We start from the raw sequence: 22657 nt of genomic DNA, 5'->3' as shown, positions 1-22657 counted from the left end.
ATTTGTGCTAGACAATGTTTTATAAAACATACTGCTAGTCAAATGTACGGAAGATGAAGACGGTTGACCATCGATGTTGGATACTGTAAAAAAAGAACGAAAAAATATAAGTAAAAAAACGTAAAGCCTTTATATAAGAACTAATGGAAATTGTCCCCTACTTTCTCTGAACACACACTGGGGCGCGACGCTGGGAAACCCGACTTGCCATCCAGTTTCCCCCTCCTTTTCTATGTTGGTGTCTATATTGAGCGAAAAGACAAAAAATGGCTATGAAACATTTAATCAAAAAAACTAAGCGTACTTACCGGTCCTGGAATTCGCGCTCATTGTTGATGTATCCGAATCTTTAAAAAGAACAGTTAGTTATTAATCTGGTGCAAAGGATAAATAATTTACAATAACATATTTACCAGTTTCGAGCCATTCCTCGTAATATACGAAATCCTTGAATGACTCGTTGGACATGTTGAATCTGAGAAAAATAAAAAAAACATCAATTAGTTCAAGCCACTGCAGCGTATTCCATTCGCCGGTCTACAACGATACTACTGTTACTACCACAACTATTACGACTAGTGTAAACTACACCACTATCAAGCAAAGCAAAATACCATAACAGAAAATCCCCTAAAAAAATCTCCCCTACCTTTTTTGTGCTACACATGACGACGCCCCCAATACATAGGACAAAAAAACTTGTCCTCGAAAATTTGTTTACATTTTGCATGGCTATCCTCGAAAATTTTAACGAAGCATAAAGTTTTCGAGGATAGTGAACTTTTGTTATTTTACATTCGATGAACATGGTTCCGGTTCATTTTATGAGCAGAGGGTTCATTTAAAATGTAAACAAACAGAATCAAAACAAAAACAAATTATCCTCGAAATAATTTGGAATTTCGTAAATCTTTTCAAGGAAAATTCGTTAACGAATGTATTTACGAAAACATTTACGAAAACAGGGGGTACAGATAACTTGGGTTGTTGTTGTTTGTTTTGACATTCGTCAAGGTGGGGAGGATGTTTGTACACAACCCTGACGTGTTGACAGTCGACGAAAGCACGATCGTGCTTTCGTTAAGTTGGGGCACTCGCGTAGCCAGGATTCGTGTTGAGTGCAGGGGCGCTCACACGAATAAAAGTATTAAATATAAGTGCATTAGGAGAAATAAACTCTCTTACCTGCGAACTTCCAAGCAACACAAACGACGGTAAATATTCACCACTGCAGCAAAAAAAAAACCACATCCGAAAACTCCCGCGAACGAACATAGGGTTATAAATTGATTTGAACTTGTACTTACCGAGTTGCTTGTCCTCCATCTGTTCCGTGTGAGCTATTGCGGTTGTGTTGTGTCGAGACGTAAACATCCAATAAGAGAAGCAACCAAGCAACATGGAAAAGTATGTATTTTTAAAATACATGTAACAAAGGATTCGATGTATAATATATTTATCTCTTTGTTCGTGTTTTAACGATGCGGCGGATCATTTAGCACTCCACGCAAGATTGTGGTGCTCAATATGAGAGACGGAAAATATGTTTTATCCGAGAAGCCATAGCCTACAGGTATAAAAAATATTGGTTCATAAAACTTTAGAGCAGTATTGAGAGTAATATGTATTGTTTTTCATCGTTGTGTTACAGCTTCCTCATCACAACCAACACTACATCCAGATTTTATAAAACAACTACCGACGGCAAAAAATATATCCAAGAACATCCAACCTGCAACAAACATCGTTCACCGCAATGTTTCCGTATCCATTTCGGATTCCATTTTTTCCGCATCCAACAAACCCAACATTCCCAAACCCATAAGCAGCAATAGTCCCATAAATCTAGAGACAACAAAATCTTCCATAGACGCAGAATTGCGAGATCTTTTAGTTTCAATTGGACAGAAAATGGATGACATGACAAAAAAAATTACAAATTTGGACCAGAAACTTAATGAAATAGAAACTAACCACGCCAACAGGGTTCGAGTTGTTGAGAAAAATCAAGCAATTATTAAAACTAAGCTGGATTTGATCTTAGATAAAATCTCTCCTCGTCCAGGATTGGTAACAAATAGTTCATTCAACTGGGAACCGATCGCATCCAAAGAAATGTTGGATGCAGTGAATCAGCAGCTTAATGAGCAAAAGTATAAAAAAGAATTTGAAGAATATCTGGAATGCCAGCTGCCAACAGATAGCTCGGAAGAAAGGCTTCATTCAGCGATGGACATTATATTTGCCAGACAGCTTGTTATAGAGATGAGCTGGACGGGAATTGGACATCCGAACCAAAAAATTCCGTTGTTTGGATGTAAAAATATTCTTGCTCTATTTAAGCACATTGGAACCTTTCACGGAGTAACTCCAACTCCTCAAAAAATTAAAACATTCTTCCAAAATAAATTGAAGCATGCCCGCCAAAGACTGAACCTAGAAGGTAAGATTAAATCCACGCACCACAGACATCAACATTCTCATTATTAGTGTTTTTTTGTTTTGTTATAAAGTTCCATCACTAACTAAGTGTCCTTATTTTTTTAAATAAATTTTTAAAGATGTAATATGTATATTAATAATAAAAAATCATGAAAAATGTATAATGTATAATATGTAAATTTTTGAAATGTTATAATCCATAAATTATAGTAATTAAAAAGAACGATACAGAAAGAAAATCATATTAATTATTTATTATCTAAGAAATGCAAATATTAGCCTACGAGGGTATGAATTAATGGAACATATTGATACTCATTTTCTTTGGAAAGGGGAACAGCTACCAATTTACATCGTATATCCCCAATATAAACATCCAATTCCGTATGTTCCAGATCGCTCAGGTTTCCATGATGCATATGCATAAATTTAGAATTCAAAGGATATACAAAACAAACGTCTGTTTGAGACAATTTTTTCGCAACAATTTTTATGTTACGGTCTTGTTCATGTGCAGTGATAAATTTGCACACATTACCACTTTTAGTCAAAAACCATTCGTTACGTTCCGCAGTTTTTAAAAGAAAGGCTTTGCGGACATGTAATGTTACCGTGCCAGTTCTGGTATGAACACAAGGGAAATTTAAACATAGATTAGCTGAAAGAGTGTTAAAAACCTCTTTTCGGAAAGTCTATTTATAGTTTGCTCTAAGCATTTCCAGCCAGAACGCAATGAACGTTTTAAATGCTGCAAATGGTTTTCAAATGGATAAGAAGATATGCTACTAATTGGACCAAATTGTTCAACTTCTTTGAATATATGTAGCAGATTGTGTACATTGCTTGAAATAAATTCCGGGCCATAGATATTTGCGTAATGTTTTACATAAAGTTGAATCAACGTGTTTGCTAAAGGCCAATGTTTTTTGTAAACATTTGAGGAAAACAAAGTTAAGCTACAAAAGAACAGCATGAAGTGCTTGTATTGTTCTTCATTTGTTATCTCTTTGAGTATAACGAAACTGGCATAAAATAGAAATGAGGAATATTCTGAGCCTTTCCAGTGCTTATAGTCACGCAATGAACGGAACTTTCTGTGAATTTCAATAGGAAGTTTGATGTTGGTCAGCATTACAGACAAATTGTTAATTTGTGTATTGTTAAGCTTTTTTTTAACGCCAAATTTTCCTTCCATGAAACTTACGATCGTGCGTTTGGTGATACCTAAGTCAATCAAATGTAGTTGATCTGCGACGATTATTTCTTTGATAATGTCGAAGTTATTTAGTTTCAACAATGGAGTACAATATTTATGATGACCTTCGTAAATTCGTAATCTGAACCCATGATCTGTTCGCTCAAGTTCAGTATAATTGGAAAATGCAGTTCTTCCATTAAGGCTTCTTCCTTTCGTTGCGCATTTCAAGCAACCATCTCGTGAGTTGAAACCAGCAACACCTATTTAAAAAAGTATATTAAGTTCCATGCAATTTTCAACGTAATCTTATATTTTGTCTTACCTTTAATATATGCTCGAGCAGGCGAATCAGCTATAATGACACGTAATTGTATGGAAATCTTTTTGTTATTGATGGTTATTCCATTTTCCATAAGGAAGTTAAGTTCATCAACGAAGGGCTGAAGAAATTGATCGATATCTGCTGGTTTTTTTGATCCACTGTAAACTGCAATGGTCATTACCGGCACTTCTCGAATGTTTTGAACGTTTAATAATATTGGCCAAAATTGAAGATTGCTGCTTTTAAATATGGGTAATCCATCAATAGAAACATTAAGTTCCAGCTTAGAATACGAATCGAGAGCTATACCGCTGCGGCTGAAAATACAAAACGTAACGTTTGATATGTAAAGATTGTTTTAACAACTTTTATTAGCTACGCACCTTAGTTCGTTGAGCAGACATCGTCTTATCCCGTTATACCAATACTGACTTCCGTTTATCGTAACAACTTCATTTGAGTCATTTCGATGAGTCTTCAGCAAAGTTCTAGCATCATTTGGAGGATTACAAGAACCCACGTTTCGTATGATTTCCATAACTTGACTTATAGAATTAAACGATTGATTGGTGGATATTGCCCATCGACGTAATTCGGCTTCTACATCATACCCTTCTGTGCGTTCTGTGTCCATTCTTTCATCGTCAGAGCTTGCAACTAAATAGTCCGTAACAAACTCATCACATTCAGGTTCGCTTGTCGTTTCACCGGCTTCTGCTGCTATCACATTGGAAGATCCTTCTGAATGATAATCCATAGGTGCATCGCCTGCGCCTTGGTTAAGCTAGAAAACGCCAGACAAGGGCATAAATCTAGCTTAAGTGTTGAAAATATTTGAACTTGTTGATTTCTAAAAAAAATTTAACTGAAGTAATCATTGGTCTTATTGTGTTAGCAGCAAATTAACTTTGATGTGATAAAATAAAAGTCTGTATTTAAAACCGAGCTGCCCGTACGAGATAAAAACTGATTGAAACTAAAAGAATATGGATTTAGATGGTAAAAAACTTAAATCTAAGCAAAGTTGAAACTATTTTTTTCATAATAGTTTCTTATCGTTTTAATTTATTTAATACTACTTTTGATTATCAATTAAAAAATGAAAACAATTTCGGATCTACGGACTCCAGATCCCGGTGAAAAAACTATGATTTATTGAAACCCGTTTGACGTGACGCCCCAGAATATCATTTGGCGGTGTTTAAATATGACTTGACAAATCAGAAATTCATAGTCACGGATCTAGACTAGCCATTCGTTGGTGAAGAAGTCCCTCATAGAAAAGAAAAATGGTGTTGACATATAAAAATGACCTGTTAAACGCTGTAAAACGCTGTTAAATGATTAGAGTTTACAGTTTATCCAATCTCAAATAATAAATATTACTCTAATCAAACATCAAAAAAATATGTGACAACCTTTACCTCACGCTGGCAACACTGGATTTGTTGTTGCCGCGGTAAAAGGCTTTTTTCATAACGGTAATAGATAAACGATTGCCGATTGATAAAGGAGTGTTTTTTCTCCCAAATCTCCAAATTTTTAATTAGCTTAATTTACTAATGCAATCGTCTCTCGTGCATCTGTTTTAGTTAAGAGACAAAATTGTCCGAAATTTTGTGAGTTTTGGTTAGTTTTTTCGTTAGTTTTGGTGTTAATTAGGCAGCGAACTAGGAATTATGGAGGTTATTAGTTCGGCCAGCACGATAGCAAAGCTATCAAAATTGATAGAAAATGAGGCAAGGCTAGTTCAGCTAATGCAGGAGGCAGGATTATTAAAGTTAGTACAGAATTGCGAAGAGTGTGGAGTTAGCATGAGTAGACGAGCAACAAACACAAGAGATCGGTTTAAGTGGGTGTGCCGCAGTGCTCAGTGTAGTAATAGGGAATATTCCATTAGGAAAGGAAGTATTTTCAGGCAGTCTAAGTTGTCATTAGGAAAGCTATTGTTGATTTGTCTATCGTGGTCAAAAAATGTTAGGGTAGAAAGAGCAGTAGACGAACTGCATGTTAACAAAAACACTGTTAACAAGTGGTACAGATTTATCAGGGAAAAATGTGCAAGTTATAGTGAGGAGAACGATCGGTTAATAGGAGGCCCAGGGATGACAGTCGAAATAGACGAATCAGTCGTGACGAAAAGAAAATACAATAGAGGACGAATGTCAGGAAATAATCAGGTATGGTTAGTAGGTGGCATTTGCCGAGAGACAAGAGAAATCTTTTTACAGATTGTAGAAAGGAGAAATAGGGCTACACTCCACGATTTGATTTTAGAGAATGTTTGTCACGATAGTACAATTATAACAGATTGTTGGGCAGCGTATACAGGACTAGAACAGTATGGATATAGGCATCTTAGGGTTAATCATTCCCACCTTTTTAAAGATCCTATTTATCGAGGAATACACACCCAGAATATAGAAAACTTATGGAAGCATATCAAAGATTTTCTTAGGAGCAAAGGAACAAATAACGGTAGATTGACAGATTATTTAAGGGAGTATCAATTTAAAAGACACAATCCTGATAGGTTTGGTTCAGTGCTAAATATTTTACGGGCAGAGTAGATTAGATGGAAATTAAATACAAAAATCAATGAGGTGGAGTGTAGATGCAGATTAGATGGTTAGGTGGCTGGCTAATGCTAAGCTGCTTAAATGATGCAAAGTTAACATCTTGCATTGTTTAAGCTGCTTTAGAACTCCGATCTCAATCCTCCTCGTGGTGCTGGCTGGAGGATAATTGTTGCACATTTTACACAACAATTATTCACTGATTGAGACGGGGGTCATGACATGTTTAGAATATGTTATGATGTAATTTTATGATAGCTACTGGCTTCATTCTACTAAGTTGTAGAATTGTCAGTGCATCCTGCGTACGGTAAGACAGTTTGAACGGAATTATTTAACCAGTTCTTCCGCCTGAAGACCGGCGCCACTACCGCCCTGTGCATGAAATAACAACCTCCGTTTTGAACACAGCATTTTCTAGTGTGGTCAACCGCCACCGGCCACTGCACTGATAAATTGCACCGATCAGCAAACAGCGTCGATCAGCAAACCGTGCTGATCTTCCGACCTAGTTACTGATTGCAAAACATGCAATAGTCATCAAGAATCGTTAAAACCTTCCCCTTTCCCATCCAATTCCCAATAAGTAACTTGTATGTAAATCAAAATTAATAAATTCACTCCGATTTTGACTACATAATAACCAAGTCTCGATTTCCTTCGTCTGTGTCCGAACCCTATTGTTATAACTCGTGCAACAACGATGTACATTGTTTTTTATTTATTAAACAAACATATGATAATGGGTTGGAGAGCAGTTTAATTTTAGAAAAACAAATTTTATTCATGATTTACACTAACATGTTTGCTAATTCCCAAACTAAACTGACTAACTCTAACTATTTGGTCGTCCCTACTTTTAAATGGTTAAAACTGTTGACACAGCTGATCGAAGTTTATCGATTCGGTTCGGTACGGTCCGGTTTGGTTTGTTCGTCTGGTTCGGTTGGTTCGGTTGTTTTTATGGAAGTGAATGAATGAATGAATGAAGTGCTGTTTCGGCTGTTCTGGCCGGTTCAGGTGCCCATGTATGCATAACTATATTCTTTTATATGTATTTTAAGTCTGACTGTTGGAAGCCATATTGTCAACAACGCATATACTTCCTGTAGTGTCTTAACTGTTCGGCTGGATCGTAACGAATGAATCATTTATTTCCCATATGCATTCTTTCAAAGAATCCTTAAATCATACCCACCTAAGTTTTTTAGATCCTACACTGCTGATTTTCAGCGTAAAAATAGAATAATTTCTATTGTTTTATATTATCTCTTTTATTTTTAATATGTGATTATTTATTATTTCATTGTCAAACCTTCGTGGTCTACACAAATATATTATGTGTATTTTAACTCTTAACCTTAACATTTACAATTATCACACATGTTACTAACAACGGGACCGAAAGAGGCTCTTGAAAAACGTATAGAAATATATTTAAATCAAAATTATTGAGGACAATTTTTAACTCACGGCACATAGGTTGTCCGTAATTATTGCCTATACGAGCAATACCAAAGTGAAACCTAAATCGCATGAATCTACATGGACCACATTTGCAAGTTACTCGGAAGGATCTATTTACAACGAAATAGAAAGTTGTACTAATGATTTATTTATTTGTTTTTTTTTTATTCGTAAAGAACGGCCTGGCCTTATAGCTAATGATTTATTTTTCTTATGTACAAATAAGTCGTAGGCGATAACAGCACCGGTCTTCACACGGCAGGGCCGGGGTTCAAATTCAATCCAGACCACCTCCCCGTACTTAGGGCTGACTACGTTGCTACGGGTAAACATAAGTCGCAGAAAGCCAGAAATGGCGACCTTTCGAGCATGGATTCATACTTTTACATGATACAAACAAATATCGAAATATGTTTGATATATTACATACAAGCATGCATAATGGAACATCAGTAGCTTTATTCAAATCAAATCTTCACAAGATCAAGTTCGTAATTTTTGTTCATGCAGAACGTCCTGACCGTTTTGCTCGAAGTTCGTAAGTTTTGCGTAGATAATTGTTCTGCTGCTGTGTGTTGATGTATGTGTTCCATCTATCTTTATCAATTGGAATTCTCTTAAAACAGGGGTTTAATTTCAGTTAGAAAATTTATCTTTGAAGCACTTCAAAAATAGTTTTTTTTTATTCATAAAGAACGGCCTGCCGTATTGCTGAAAAATAGGTTTTAAAGGGTTTGAAAGCATATTCAGCATATTCAATGGAGCAACCGCAGTCAAATGAAATAAAAAATAAAACAATAAAATTATTATTTATGTTTATCATATGGGATGGATGCACGACAATATCGTCCTAGAGCTTTGTGCTGAAGCAAAAACAGACCGATCTGTACTTTTTACTAAACAGAATTAGACAATTTGGCCAGGTTGTCAGTTCAATACACACATTCTTAACGAAAAACTTAATCTAATGTTTGTATTTCGCGATAACACTAATGTATTCAATCGTGCGAATAGCGCAATTATGTTATTTTAAAACCATTATATTGAGAATTCTTAGCAAAAGTCTTTATATTTTACTTCTTCTTGGTTTAAAGACCTGTGTAATGATGTCGATCATTCAATGAATTACTAAACTTATTGATACTACGTAGTTGGATAAGTCTTCAGTGCGGGGAAACTCTTGGGAATACATCAGATTTTCGGGCTAGCCATGTAAAGACCGGTGCCACTGTCGCCTTAGACACCGGACAAATAATTACATCAGTAAGACTATCAGGTCGTTCTTGATTAAAACCAAGCTAAGGAATAATTTGGTCTTAAGATCTGTGCCGCAGCGTTTGGTCTGTACTGTAAAAAAGTACATGCAAAAATTGGAAGTCCAGATAATGGAAGCTCCAGTCTAAGTCACCTTTGACGGGGAACCAATCAGAGTCGAATGACAAAACCAGAAACAACGACTGCACATTCTTATAAAAACGATTTTCCCGGTAAAACTCAACAAAGTAAATCAGTTACGTTGTGAAATACACTGTGCACACCACAAAGGTGTTGTTGTGGCTAACAATTATTGAAGAGGGTTTGTCACGTTTCTTCTTCTTTTTGTTTTAAAGGGATTTATAGTAAAGAAAGTGCCTCCTTGAAATTGGCGCCGTCATTAAAAAGTTTTGTCGAAGCGATTGCTGAAAACAAATCGCTTTCTGCAATCTGTTAGTGCCCAATCATGCCAACACTCCTAATTAGTCAAAATTACGTCAGATCGAAATTTGCTGGCCTCATGTGAAGTGGTGACTATGTTTATAGAATTTCGTGGTAACGGTAACCATGAACAAATTAATAAACAATGTTTAAGTGAACGAATAAAAGAAAGGAATTTGATGGCATTATCAAAAAATATACATATTTTTGTCATCGATGACCAAAGTCCCTAAGCAGAAATAGTTTTGTAAAATCATAATTTTCATGATAAAAAAGCAATTTAATGTTTTATAAAAGCTTTTTCCGTTTAATTTTATCATTGTTTAAGTAGTCAAAAATGTATAAATGGGTGACCGCTAACGCCCAGCCCCCATCGGGAGAGCGAAGAGTGTTGAGGCCGAGGATGAGAACTTCATATGTTGCCTCTTCGACGGATGGCAACGACATGAACCGCACTCTAGCTCAAGCGCATCCTGAGCGCTCTGAGCCGATTGAGGATGGGGACATCACCCTCAATATCACATCGAGTGACGAGGATGACGAACTCGACAGCACGATCGTCGATGCAACGCAGGCTTGTTCCCGTGGTGCTTCTGGAGCGGGTGGATTTATCCACAGAGCAGCAGAAAACTGTCCCGTCTGCTTCGCCACCTGCGGTTGTTGCCGTTGATGAGCCCACCAAGGCAGAGCTGCTTGAGCAGGTGCGCAAACGGGATGCGCAAAATGATGCATTGTAGGCGACGATAGCTCGGTTGACGGAGCAGCTAGCTTCGGTGGTGCAGGAGCTGGAGCTGTACCGTCAGGGCATACGGGCGGTACTTGCCATGCAGGAGCAGCAGCTGAAGGAAGCTTCTCTTATTGCGCCAAAGAAAACGCGCAAACGTAGCGGTTGGCGAGAGAAGCTGAAGGAGAAGCGCAAACTCCGCAACAGCAGAAGCAACAGCAGCAGCAGCAGCAGCAGTACGCACAACAGCAGCAGCGCCCAGCGATGGTTCAACCGCCGGCAGGTCGTCCGAAGCCACGCGCCGACATCGTTCGCGTTACGGCGGCGAATGGTGCTACATATTTGGAGATGTACAGCGCCATACGCAAGACAACTACTGTCGACAAAGACGCTCTGCGAGCTCGGCGAGGCGACGAGCAGGTACTTTCCCTTTACCTGCGGCCCGGTGCTGATGGTATGGGCATAAAAGCCGACATCGAACGAGCACTTGGCGAAAAGGCGAGCGTTCGCGTAGTCTGTGATATGAGTCAGCTGCTCATATCAGACATCGATATGCTGGCCACACCTGCTGACACAGCAGCTGCACTTTCAACAGCAGCAGGCATCACCATCACCATCACCGAAGAAGCGGTCGGTCAGTGGCAGCGACAGGAGGCCACTCAGTGTGCACGCGTGAAGATTCCGTGTCAGGTGGCCCAATGTCTGGACGGCATGTACGTCCACATCGGCAACACTCGATGCCGACTGCAGGAGTTGGAAATGCAGAGCACAGCAGCAAGGCGGTGATACCACTGCTTGGACATAGCGCCTAACTGTAAGGAAGTAGACAGGCAGACCATCTGCCTGAAATGCGGCATCGCAGGCTATCGGGCTAAGGGACTGTACAGCAACTCCGAAGTGTATAATTTGCGGTGGTACCCACGTCATCGGGTCAGCCGGTGTATCCACTGGCTAATACAGCCCAGTTGACATCAGCAGTAACGCGAACAACAGCTACATCCACTCCAATGACGCTGAAGGTCTTGCAGCTGAATACGTCCAGGAGTAGGACAGCCCAAGACCTTATGCTGCAGTTCGCGCGAGAGGACGGAGTGGATGTCATCATCGCATCGGAAATCTACCGCTGTCCAGCCAATGACGGTAGATGGGCGGTTGATGTGTCCGGCAAAGCAGCCATCATCGCTGCCGGAATGCGCCCCATTCAACGCCTGTATAGCAGCCAAGTTCCGGGAATGGTTGCGGCAGAGGTGGGCGGTATTACATTCGTCACCTGCTTTGCCTCCCCAACTCTCACCATCGAGGAGTATTCCGTTTTCCTTGATGCTGTTTACATCAAAGCCAGAGCACATCCGCACGTCGTCTTGGCGGGTGATTTCAATGCCTGGCATCAGGATTGGGGAAGTGCTAGGACGAACGACAAAGGCGTCGAGCTCCTGACTGCCACCACTTTGTTGGAGTTAGAGTTGCTGAATCGCGGGCGTAGGCCAACGTTCGTGGGCAACGGAGTAGCCAGCGAAAGTATCGTCGATGTAACTTTCGCCAGTTCTTCGGTAGCACAGCAGGACTGGAGAGTGCTGGACAAAGCGTCGGCCAGTGACCACCGGTACATAAGGTTCACTGTTGGACCTAATGGCAGCAACAGCAGTAGTACCAGCAGGCGAAATCACCAGCAGTCGTCGAGACCTCGTCAGCAAGCTGTTCCGAGACGTGCAGGTATGATGTGGAAGACACGGCAATTTCAGGTTGAGCCATTCAGGATCGCGTTGGACGCAGTCCATTTCCCTGAAGCCGCCACATCACCGGAACAACTTGTTGCCCGACTATCTAGAGCTTGCGACGAGGTGATGCAACGAGTCCGAGCCCCGCTGTACAACATCCGGCCTCATCTTTACTGGTGGACAGCAGAGATCGCAGCGCTTCGCGATGCTCTCTAGGTCGCTAGCGAGTACGCCCTCAGTCGGAGAAATCCGGATGAGAGAGCCGCAGCCGCCGAAAGAAAGCTGGAGGCAAGGAAGGCCCTGACTCGTGCCGTACGACGCAGCAAGGAGAATGTTATGGCAGATCTGATCGCGCAAGCCAACGACATCTTGTTTGGCGATTTATATAAAATCCTAAAAGCGCGTTTACAAGGCGGTCGTGCCCCACCTGAATCAGATCCGGTAGAGCTAAAGAGAATTGTCGATGATCTCTTCCCACAAAACCCGCCCTTCCGATGGCCTGCGGAAGGTAGCAGCACTACCAGCAACATTCGACCAGTAGCAGAGGAAGAACTGATCAGCATTGCAGGGAATCTCGCAAAACGGAAGGCGCCGGAATTAGATTGCATCCCGAATGCAGTACTACGCACCGCCATCCGCGAACATCCTGCAGTTTTCCGCGCAGTGTACCAGGAGTGTCTTGATCGGGGTATATTTCCCACGGCTTGGAAAAGACAGTGTCTGGTCTTGCTACCCAAGCCGGAAAAGCCGCCTGGAGAATCCTCCTCGGTCAGACCCCTTGGCATGATCGACGGTCCGGGGAAAATTCTAGAGAAGCTGATACTGGACCGCCTACACGTATGGGTTCCGGAGAGGAAGATCCACCATCATGGCGGTTCAGCGCGTGGTGCAGGCTGGGCACCGCGCAATGCAGTTTCACCGGACGAACAGCCGCGACAAACGATGCTTGATGGTAGTTTCTTTAGATGTTAGACACACCTTTAACACGTCAAGCTGGTCGTCAACAGCAGCAGCCCTTCTGCAGAAGGAAATTTCTGCTCAGCTTCGAGCGATACTGGCCAGCTGGTTCGAGGACAGGCAGCTTATCTACGACACCGACAATGGCCCAGTTACGTGGAGCCTATCTGCTGGCGTCCCAGAGGGGTCCATTTTGGGCCCCACTTTGTGGAACGTCATGTACGACGGCGTACTGGGTCTTGAGCTGCCAGATGGAGTGGAGGTTGTTGGCTATGCCGACGACCTTGCATTGCTGGTACCCGGAACCAATCAACAGCAAGCCTCCCAACTGGCCACCGCAGCAGTGAATACCATCAGCAGTTGGATGACGGCGCATCGGCTCGAGTTGGCGCCTGCGAAGACCGAAGCCGTGATGATTTTCACCATGCGAACCGACCCCGAGGGATACGCCATTGACGTCTTGGGCACGCAGCTGCGATCTGCGAAGACGGTCAAGTACCTTGGGATCATCGTCGACGAACACCTGTCCTGGCGACCGCACGTCGAGCACGCCTGTGCGAAGGCGCTCCGTGTGGCCAAGTCGGTTTCGCTGATGATGAGAAATCATAGTGGCCCGAAATGCGCCAAACGTCGTCTTCTGGTTTCGGTCGTAATTTCCATCCTTCGGCACGGCGCTCCTGTATGGCACGCAGAAGTCGAGCGCCAGGTCAACAGAAGGATGTTGATTCACGCACAACGAGAGTGTTTGCTGAAAGTGGCGTTCGCATTCAGATCGGTAAGGTACGAAACAGCTGCTGTACTAGCGGGTATTTTACCGATCTGTCTGCTGGTGAAGGAGGACGCTCGATGTTACCATCGGCAGCACGCTGCAGCAGACACAGACACCGGTGGCGTAACAACAGCAGCGCAGATCCGGCTGGAGGAACGCCAAGTTACCATCCGCACTTGGCAGGAGCAGTGGGATGCTGACGCGGCAGCGCCGAATGCCTCGCAATTCGTTCGTTGGGCACACCGCGTCATCCCCAACTTCGAGCAATGGCACTCGCGGAAACATGGAGATGTGAACTTCGCCCTGGCACAGATATTGTCGGGACACGGATTTTTCCGTGATTATCTGTGTCGCAAGCGGTTTACATCGTCCCCGGAGTGTCCCCGCTGCTCCCACGAAGCACAGCCGAACATGCCTTCTTACACTGCCCAGCGTTTGCAGCTGTTCGGCATCGGCTCCTGAATGGAGGTGGGTTCGATGACCTGAACCCGGATACTCTTGCATCGCATCTCCTTCGCGACCAGAGATCCTGGAGTACCATCACGGAGCTGGCTGCAAGCATAACTTCTACACTACAGCGGCAGTGGAACGAGGAACGGGCCAACTTGGCGGCCACAAACGCAGTTCTCAGTCAACCGGAGGATCCGGCAGTACGCCAGGCCGTGTTGACTGCCCGCAGCCTACGGCGTAACGAAGCACGGCGTATTGCTCGTGCCGTTGCTCGCGAAGAGAGGCGCCGTAATGGCCTTCTACAATCGCCTTCGTCATTGGCGACTCTCTCGAGGCGAGTGATTGTTCGAGAGCGGGTACGACGTCATAGGGCACGAGTCCGTCAACAACAACAGCGCGAGCAGGAAGAAAAGGAGGTGGCCTCTTCTTTGCCCGAGATGTTTCGCAGTCTGGAGCACAGTGGTGACGATTCTCGACGACAGCCCAACTGACATTTTATAGCAGGCTTATAGCGGTTTTCGAGTTCTTTTACTTAAATCTCGATACTAAATCTTGCCTTAGAGAGCAGCAGATTTAGGTAATTATAACAGTTCGAACGCGTGGTTTCACGTAGTTTTTTCACCCATTTTCTTCGGATCCAAGCTGTCATAGGCCAGAGGCGCTATGGCAGCGCAAATCAAAACAAAGCAAACAATAACACTCGGATTAGATTGTGATATGAATGAATGAATTTTTATTTATTTAACAAACCCGTTCATGTTTCTCACTCTCCGTTGTACTCCTCGTGTTTACCAGTGTTCCTTTAGGGGGAAAAAACAAGACGGTGAGTTGAGAAATGGTGCTCTTCGTCGTACATGAGATGCTGAACTATACCTCATTTCTCGCAGAAAACATGTTACGGGAAGCGGCAAACACGAATCGATCGTCACAAAGTGAAGACACTCCAGGCTACCGCAGCTCACCTACACGCAAATACACGAACAATTCCAACACCATCTGCATTCAAACTCCGGGTCATGCGCCTCGGCTTATCCGTGCGCGTGCGACGTCCTCCCTCCATCACATTCAGAGCACGACTGTCGCTCAGCGTACTCAGGGCAGAGCCAATAAGGAAAGAGAGAAGCAGAAATTTGCAGGGGTGTCCAGACGGTTTTAAAATGCGCACTGCATGCCAGTACCAAAACGGCGCGCGAGAAACAGTTCGAGCGCCCCTGCACACGTGTGCTCGCTCTCTCGCACTCAGGGGCTCTCAAGTGGAAGATCATGGTTCGAGCAGTACACGGCACATTGCGGAAAGCGAGAAAATGTTTGAGCGCCACTGCACGCGAGAGCGAATGGGTGTGTGCTGTGCTGCTCGTTCCTACGGCAAACTGGCATGGTGCTGAGCTGCTCTAAGAGCGTAACGAGCATTCGCGCATGAAGCGAGCAGTTATGGCGAGGATCGGGCAATTTTTTTTTTAAATTTAGCCTTTTTTGTATAACAGATGTCAGTTGGGAGTCCATGTCATCGGACGACGATGCCGCCGTCACTTCTGCTACAAAATCAGGCCACTAGCTGCGCAACAACAGACATCAGTGTGGTGCGTTAGTCACCGTATAGCGCCAACATCGGCTATCAGCGACGTCCACTACATGACTAAGAGCGGAACGAAGGGTCCGAGCGTTAATGCCCGATATAAGGGCCAGACTCCACCCTCCACCATGCCTCGCGGCGCTTGGTGGAGGGAATGCGGGCTGCGCACGTCGTGGGGTTTAGTCGGTTAAAATCCGGCATGCAGTTTCGATGGAGAAGCCGTATCTAAGAAGATTCCCCACGACGTAAAAGAAAAACAAAAGCGAGTTATCCCTGTGGGTGTGGCGTCTGACAGCTCGTGGCGAACGGTACTGCAACCGTGAGCTCGTTGTTTATTGGCGGAAAAAGTGTGCTAATTGCTTGGAAAGCATCCGAAAAGTGTTTATTTAGCATAAAAGCGGCGTTATTTAGTGATTTCACGTGAAAACAGAACGAAAATCGACGAAAAACTCACAAAAATAAAGTGTAAACAATCCTCCATACATTTTGTATGGGAGGTGTTTTTTACTTTTTTGGAGGCCATGTTGAAACGTCTTCAATGCGGTTTTCAGTGGAAACGATAGACGGAGTGCCAAATTAGTGAATACAGGTGAAAAACGGTGGATGCCGGCGATTTCCGCACCGAAAAGAGTGAAAATACATTCCTTCTGAGTAAGAAGAAGAAGAAGAAGTGTTTGACATGTGTGCAGAAAAACTGTCCGGATCGCCCCGCAAAGTGTCGTAAACGATAGAACGTGTGTCATTAAGTAGATTTTGGTGAAAACCGGAAGAAAATTGGTGAAGTTATGGCGAAATTAGAGTGTTTAAAAGTTTGGAAAGTGACAGGTTGACTTGATACCTCGGACAGGATCTCATGTTTCTCGGTCAATTTTCGACGGATCCGGCCAAGTGAGGTCTTAAAAGATGCGTGAAATGTCAATCTAGCGACTGTGTGCAAAAAACCGCATCGAAATCGGTTTGAAAAGTGAAACGGCGAAAAAGTGAGAAAAATAAAGTGCAAAATCGGTGACAAAATCCGGCAACACTTTTTGACATTTAGTAGGAGTAGTGATGAGCAAAATTTCACAACTGGACTAGTGATGGGCACAAGGAAGAAAATAACCTAATCAGAATAAATTTAATGAATATCGTTACAAAAAAAAAGTAGCGCGGAAAAATTCTGAGCGATAGTGCAGTGCGAAGGGAAAATTCGGAGAGAATTTTCCACACCGCTGGAAGTTTTCCCGGCAACCCCCCCCCCCCCCCCCACGGTCTTCGGAACATTCGGCGGAGTTGTGCGGAGGGGAGTTGCGGAGGGGATATATTAGGGGAAGGTTGCCCGATTACCTCGAGGAATACCCTCCTGCGACCGTTTCCCCGCACCACCCCTGGAAAATAGGGTTTTTCCGGGCACCCCCTCTTGCCACAACATTCTCCGGACCTAGGCAAGTGGGGTATCCAGTGACGCGTCTTGGTGAGACAAAGCCAACGCACATCACCCCGCCCGCTCCCACTCGTCACCACCCCCCCCCCAGAGCTGGAAAACCGGTTTTCCGCGGTTTATCGCGATTTTCCCGGGGAAGGAGCGGAGCTAGCTGTTTCACGTGGTCTGTGAAGTTGCTCATGAAGAAAATTGACACCTTCACCCATCCTCATCCTCCCGGATATTCCAACCACGGCTGAAAACGCAGGGGATGGGTGACGAGGCCAAACTCCCGCAAAAGTTTGCGCCTTATCAGCTATGGCCCCGAAAAAGGTCGGTGGCGGTGACGCAGCCACCAATGACTGAGTGCCCGGCCACGCCAGTGATGGAGTTGTGCTACTCCAGCGACGATGACGAGCTGAACAGCACCATCATCGCGATGCCGGAATCGACGTCGGGGCGTGAGGCAGCGGAGCCGGCCATGTATTTGGAGCCACCAACAGTATCAGAGCCAACAACAACGGCACTCCCTGCTCCAAGCAACGAGACAGTTGCTGGGCCTATCGACGCGGGAAGCTATGCCCTGCTGATGGCACAAATGCAGAGCATTGGCGCTCAGCTTACGACGACGCTGGAGGAGCTGCGACTTTGCCGCGAGGAAAACGCGGCACTTCGTCGTGAGAACGAGCTGCTGTACACGGGCACTCGTTCGGTGCTCGAGCTGCAGACTGCAGCGAAAGCAACCATCCAGCAGTCAACGGGGCACAGCGGTAACCGGGAGACGGCCCAGAAGCGTCAGCAGCGACTGAGGCGGCGAGAGCGAGAACGGCAGCAGCAGCAGCAGCGTAAAAAGAAGCAGCAGCAGCAGCAGCAATAGCAGCAGCAACGTTTGCCTCAACGCGAACAGAGGCAGAAGCAGCTTCCTCCACGACTGCAACAGCAGCAGCAGCCTCAGCAGCAGCAACAGCAGCAGCAGAAGCAGCTATGGACAACGGTGTTAAAAGGCCGCCCGTCCCAGCGGCAATGCCACCCGCAGCAGCAGCAGCAACAGCAGCTGCAGCAGCAACAACAACAAGGCGAGCGCTATGTGCCACCACAGCTCCGGCAGCAGCGACAGCAGCAGCAGCAACAGCAGCAACAGCGCCCGCAGCAACAGCGCCCGCAGCAACAGCGCCCACAGCAGCGAAAGCCGGCCAAGCCCGAGCTCATCGAGGTGTCGCCCAACGAAGGCCAGGATTGGGAGAGCCTTTTGTTGCTGATGCAAACGGCAATCAGGACTGACGAGCGGTACAAGCCGTTGAAGGACCACGTTGTACTGGGCCGCCGCACCAGCAAGTCGCTGCTGCGACTTACGCTCAGCCGCAAGGCGAATGCGCAGTACATGCCGCAGCAGGTCCGAGCCATCGTGGGCAGTGCTGGAGTGTGCAGACATGTCACAGAAATGGCGTCAGTTGTAATCTATGACGTCGACCCGCTAATCCGAGAGGAGGATCTCACTTTGCTGCTCGACAGCAAGTTCGAGTCGGGAGCGGGTATCGTCTCCACCACCATGACGAAGATGGCTGATGGTACCCAGCGCGCGTAGGTGCGACTGCCCGCGAAGTCCGCAAAGGAGCTTGAGAGCACCAAGCTCAAGCTGGGCTTTTGCGTGAGCAAAATCAGAGCCGTGCCACGAATCAGAGCCAAAACCAGAGAGCGTGTGCGCTGCTATCGCTGCCTCGAGCTAGGTCATCGGCCCATGACTGCCGTTCACCCGACGACCGGAAGAACATGTGCATATGCTGCGGCGTGGTAGCGCACATGGCGAAGGCCTGCACTTCCCCGACAAAGTGCATCCACACACAATTGGGCACCGTGACTGCACTCGGTCGGCCCCGCAATGACCCCACAGCTGCGCGTTTTGCAAGTGAACTTGGGCAGAGTGGAGAGGGCCCAGGACATCGCCCTCCAGACTGCCCGAGAGAAGAAAGTGGACGTGTTGTTGTTGTCGGAGCTGTACCGACCGCCTGCCAACAACCGTTGATGGGCTTTCGACTCCTCGAAGCAGGTAGCCATCGTTGCAACTGGGTCGCTTCTCCTCCGGAGGATTAAGTGCAGCGACACGCCGGGACTCATCGCTGCCGAGATAGGTGACACCACATTCCTCAGCTGTTACGCCCCACCTCGTCAGCCCACCGACGAGTTCAAGCGCTTCATCGAAGCGGTAGAGCTTGAAGCGCTTTCCCACTCACATGTCGTCATAGCCGGCGACTTCAACGCCTGGCACGTGGAATGGGGAAGCGTGCGTAACAGCGAGAGGGGGGAAGAGCTGCACAGTGCCATCCAACAGCTAGACCTGGTAACGCTTAACCAGGGCACGGTGAGCACCTTTGACGGCAATGGAGCGGCAACAGCGAGCATTGTAGATGTGGCGTTTGCGACATCATCCATCGCACAGCCGGGAACGTGGAATGTGTGCGCAGAGTACTCGTACTCTGACCACCGATACATCACGTACACTGTTGGCACCACGGTTACTGTAGCAAACGAGCGTACACCACCACGGATAAGACAACAGGGGCGCATCCGACACGCGGGTCGGCGGTACAAGACGACGCAGTTCTCGCAGCGAGCCTTCCTCTTGACGCTGCTGGACGAGCGGTTCCCAGAACGGGCGGTCAGTCACGAACGCATGGTGGAGATCATGCTCGCCGCGTGTGACAAGACGATGCAGCGGGTCACAACGTCACATAGTAACCCCCATCGCGACCTGTTCTGGTGGACGCCGCTGCTCAGGCTGCTGAGAGAGAATTGCGAACGCGCGCGTGATCGAATGCAGCAGACCAGCGACCTTCAAGAGCGGAGCATCGCCGCAGCAGAACACCGCACAGCGAGGGCGGATCTGGGGAAGGCGATAAAGGCCAGCAAGCGGAACTCGTTCCAGGAGGTGATCGACATCGCGGAGGAGAACGTGTTCGGAGCCGGATATCTCGTCGTTCTGTCTCGCCTCCGTGATGGACGGACGCCACCGGAAACGGAGCGGGACAGGCTCGAACACATAGTGTCCGATCTCTTCCCCCAGCATCCGCCCCTCGTCTGGCCAGAAGCGAAAGACATCGTGGGAAACGAGCAGACAGGAGTGGTAGCAGCAGTGACCGACGAGGAGCTTAAATTCATCGCGCGACGCATGGCCAACAAAAAGGCCCCGGGACTCGACGGTATCCCGAATGCGGCGGTGAAAGCAGCCATCTTGCAACACACGGGGGTTTTCACGGCGCTGTATCAGGACTGCCTCGTTAACGGCACGTTTTCTGCAGAGTGGCAGAGGCAGCGCCTTGCACTCATCCTGAAGCTAGGAAAACCCCCAGGATTGAGCAGCTCGTACCAACCCCTGTGTATGTTGGATGCACTGGGCAAGGTGTTTGAGCGCTTGTTCCTCGAGTTCCTCGAAGATCCAGAATCACTGCGACTGTCGGACCGGCAGTATGGCTTCCGCAGGGGGCGCTCGACCATCGGTGCCATTCAGAGGGTTGTCGAGGCCGGCCAGCGTACGATGTCGCTCGGGCGCACGAACCGACGCGACAAACGGTTCCTGCTAGTAGCTGCACTAGACGTCAGGAACGCGTTCAACACGGCCAGCTGGCAGGCCATCGCCACTGCGCTGCATGCGAAAGGTGTTCCAGCCGGCCTCCAACGCATAATACACAGCTACTTCCAGGATCGGGAGCTGGTATATGAAACCTCTGATGGCCCGGTAGTGCGTTCTGTCACGGCAGGGGTACCACAGGGGTCTATCCTAGGCCCCACCCTGTGGAACACGATGTACGATGGTGTGCTGGACAACGCCCTGCCGTCCGATGCCGAGATCCTGGGGTATGCCGATGACCTGGTGCTGCTGGTCCCAGCCACAACCCCAGAGACGGTCAAAGCTGCTGCGGAAGAGGCCATCACAGGAGTGATGGAGTGGATTGCTCAACACCATCTTGAGCTGGCGCCGGCGAAGACGGAAATGGTGGCCATTTCCAGCACCAAGGCCCCAACGCGGATCATCGTCCGAGTAGGCAATGCAGATGTCACCTCGACCCGCTCGATCCACTATCTCGGCGTGACCCTTCAAGACAAGCTGTCGTGGCTGCCGCACGTCAAGGGGGTAACCCAAAAAGCTAACAAGATCGCCGACGCCACATCCAGGTTGCTGCGAAACCATAGCGGACTTAGGGCGTCGAAAGCGAAGCTGCTAGCTTCGGTGTCCGCGTCCGTTATGCGCTATGCAGCACCCGTTTGGAGCAATGAGCTGAGGAAACGCGAGCCATGTCGTTTGTTGGAACGTGTCCAGCGAAAGATGGCACTGAGGGTGGCATGAGGCCACCAGGCCACCCTCTTGGCTGGTTTGACCCCTATATGCCTGCTGGTGGAAGAGGACGTTCGGGTCTACCAGCGATTGAGTGCCGCTGATCACACTGACACGAGGGCGAACATCCGCAAGCAGGAGCGACAGGCCACCATCGAAGAATGGCAGCAGCAGTGGGATGCGCAAGCCGACACCGCCGGTACACACGTCGGGCGCACCGTGTGCTACCCAACATCAGCAACTGGCAGTCAAGGAAGCATGGAGATGTCTCGTTCCATTTGTGCCAGGTCCTCTCGGGACACGGCTTCTTCCGGGACTACCTGTGTCACAATGGCTTCACATCGTCCCCTGACTGCCAGTGGTGTAGCGGAGTTTCAGAGACCGTGGAGCATCCCAAGCAAAAGATTTCGTTGCTTTTTGGAACGTTGTTTGACTAAGATTTGACCGTCCAAACATGGTCAAAAAACATTAAAAATAGCAGACGGATTTGACCCTTTGCTCTTCACAGGCTCTCACTCTCTTTTTCTTTGCAAAAAATGGTCAAAAAACGGTTACTTTTTTGACTGTATTTGCATGGGAGACGAACAGGCATAAACAAGCAAAAACAAAGCAAGCAAGCAAGCAAAGTATACATGGTGTTTCCTTGTTTGTTTTGGTTTTGCTTTGTCGCCAACGCGTTTTTTTGTGGTGTTTATTTCATGTTCGGTCTTGGTTCTTCACACGTGTTTGTTCTTGTCGCTTTCTTCTATGTATAGGATGGATGATTGCACCAGAGGTGTTTGTGGCTAGAAGTGTATCGATATTGTGCGAATTAGTTTGCGGTTTTGTTCCAGGCGAGTGCAGACGCTAGTTTTTACAAGAGCTGTAAATAGGTAAGTAAGAACGGGAATTGAATTAGGTTATGATCGAATTTACCTTGTTTGTTTGAAGTGTTTACGATTTGAACCACCGAGACTGTGTCGTATGTGATTGTTATGAGATAGGTTTTGTTCTAAGCTATGCATGTTGAGAATTATACCGTATGTGTGCCGTGT

The 22657-nt window shown here is 46.3% G+C and overlaps 1 protein-coding gene across 2 annotated transcripts in view; it reads right to left on the bottom strand.

The window, feature by feature from the left end:
- The window catches only part of LOC118516982, a 62820-nt gene that overhangs the window by 738 nt on the left and 39425 nt on the right, over positions 1–22657 (bottom strand). The window contains exons 1-4 of one of the 2 annotated variants that reach the window (XM_036062807.1): positions 414–914; positions 309–347; positions 162–242; positions 33–83 (exon numbers count right to left, since the gene is read on the bottom strand). In XM_036062807.1, coding sequence (XP_035918700.1) covers positions 33–83; positions 162–242; positions 309–347; positions 414–468 — 226 coding nt within the window. In that variant the 5' untranslated portion in view covers positions 469–914. Of the gene's footprint in view, positions 1–32; positions 84–161; positions 243–308; positions 915–22657 lie in introns of those variants that run through there. The other variant, XM_036062808.1, reaches the window with a different exon arrangement.

The sequence above is a fragment of the Anopheles stephensi genome, unplaced genomic scaffold (assembly GCF_013141755.1).
Source record: "Anopheles stephensi strain Indian unplaced genomic scaffold, UCI_ANSTEP_V1.0 ucontig424, whole genome shotgun sequence".
Classification (NCBI taxonomy): domain Eukaryota; kingdom Metazoa; phylum Arthropoda; class Insecta; order Diptera; family Culicidae; genus Anopheles; species Anopheles stephensi.
Note: the sequence above shows the minus strand (reverse complement) of the source record. Positions and strands in the feature narration are given on the sequence as shown.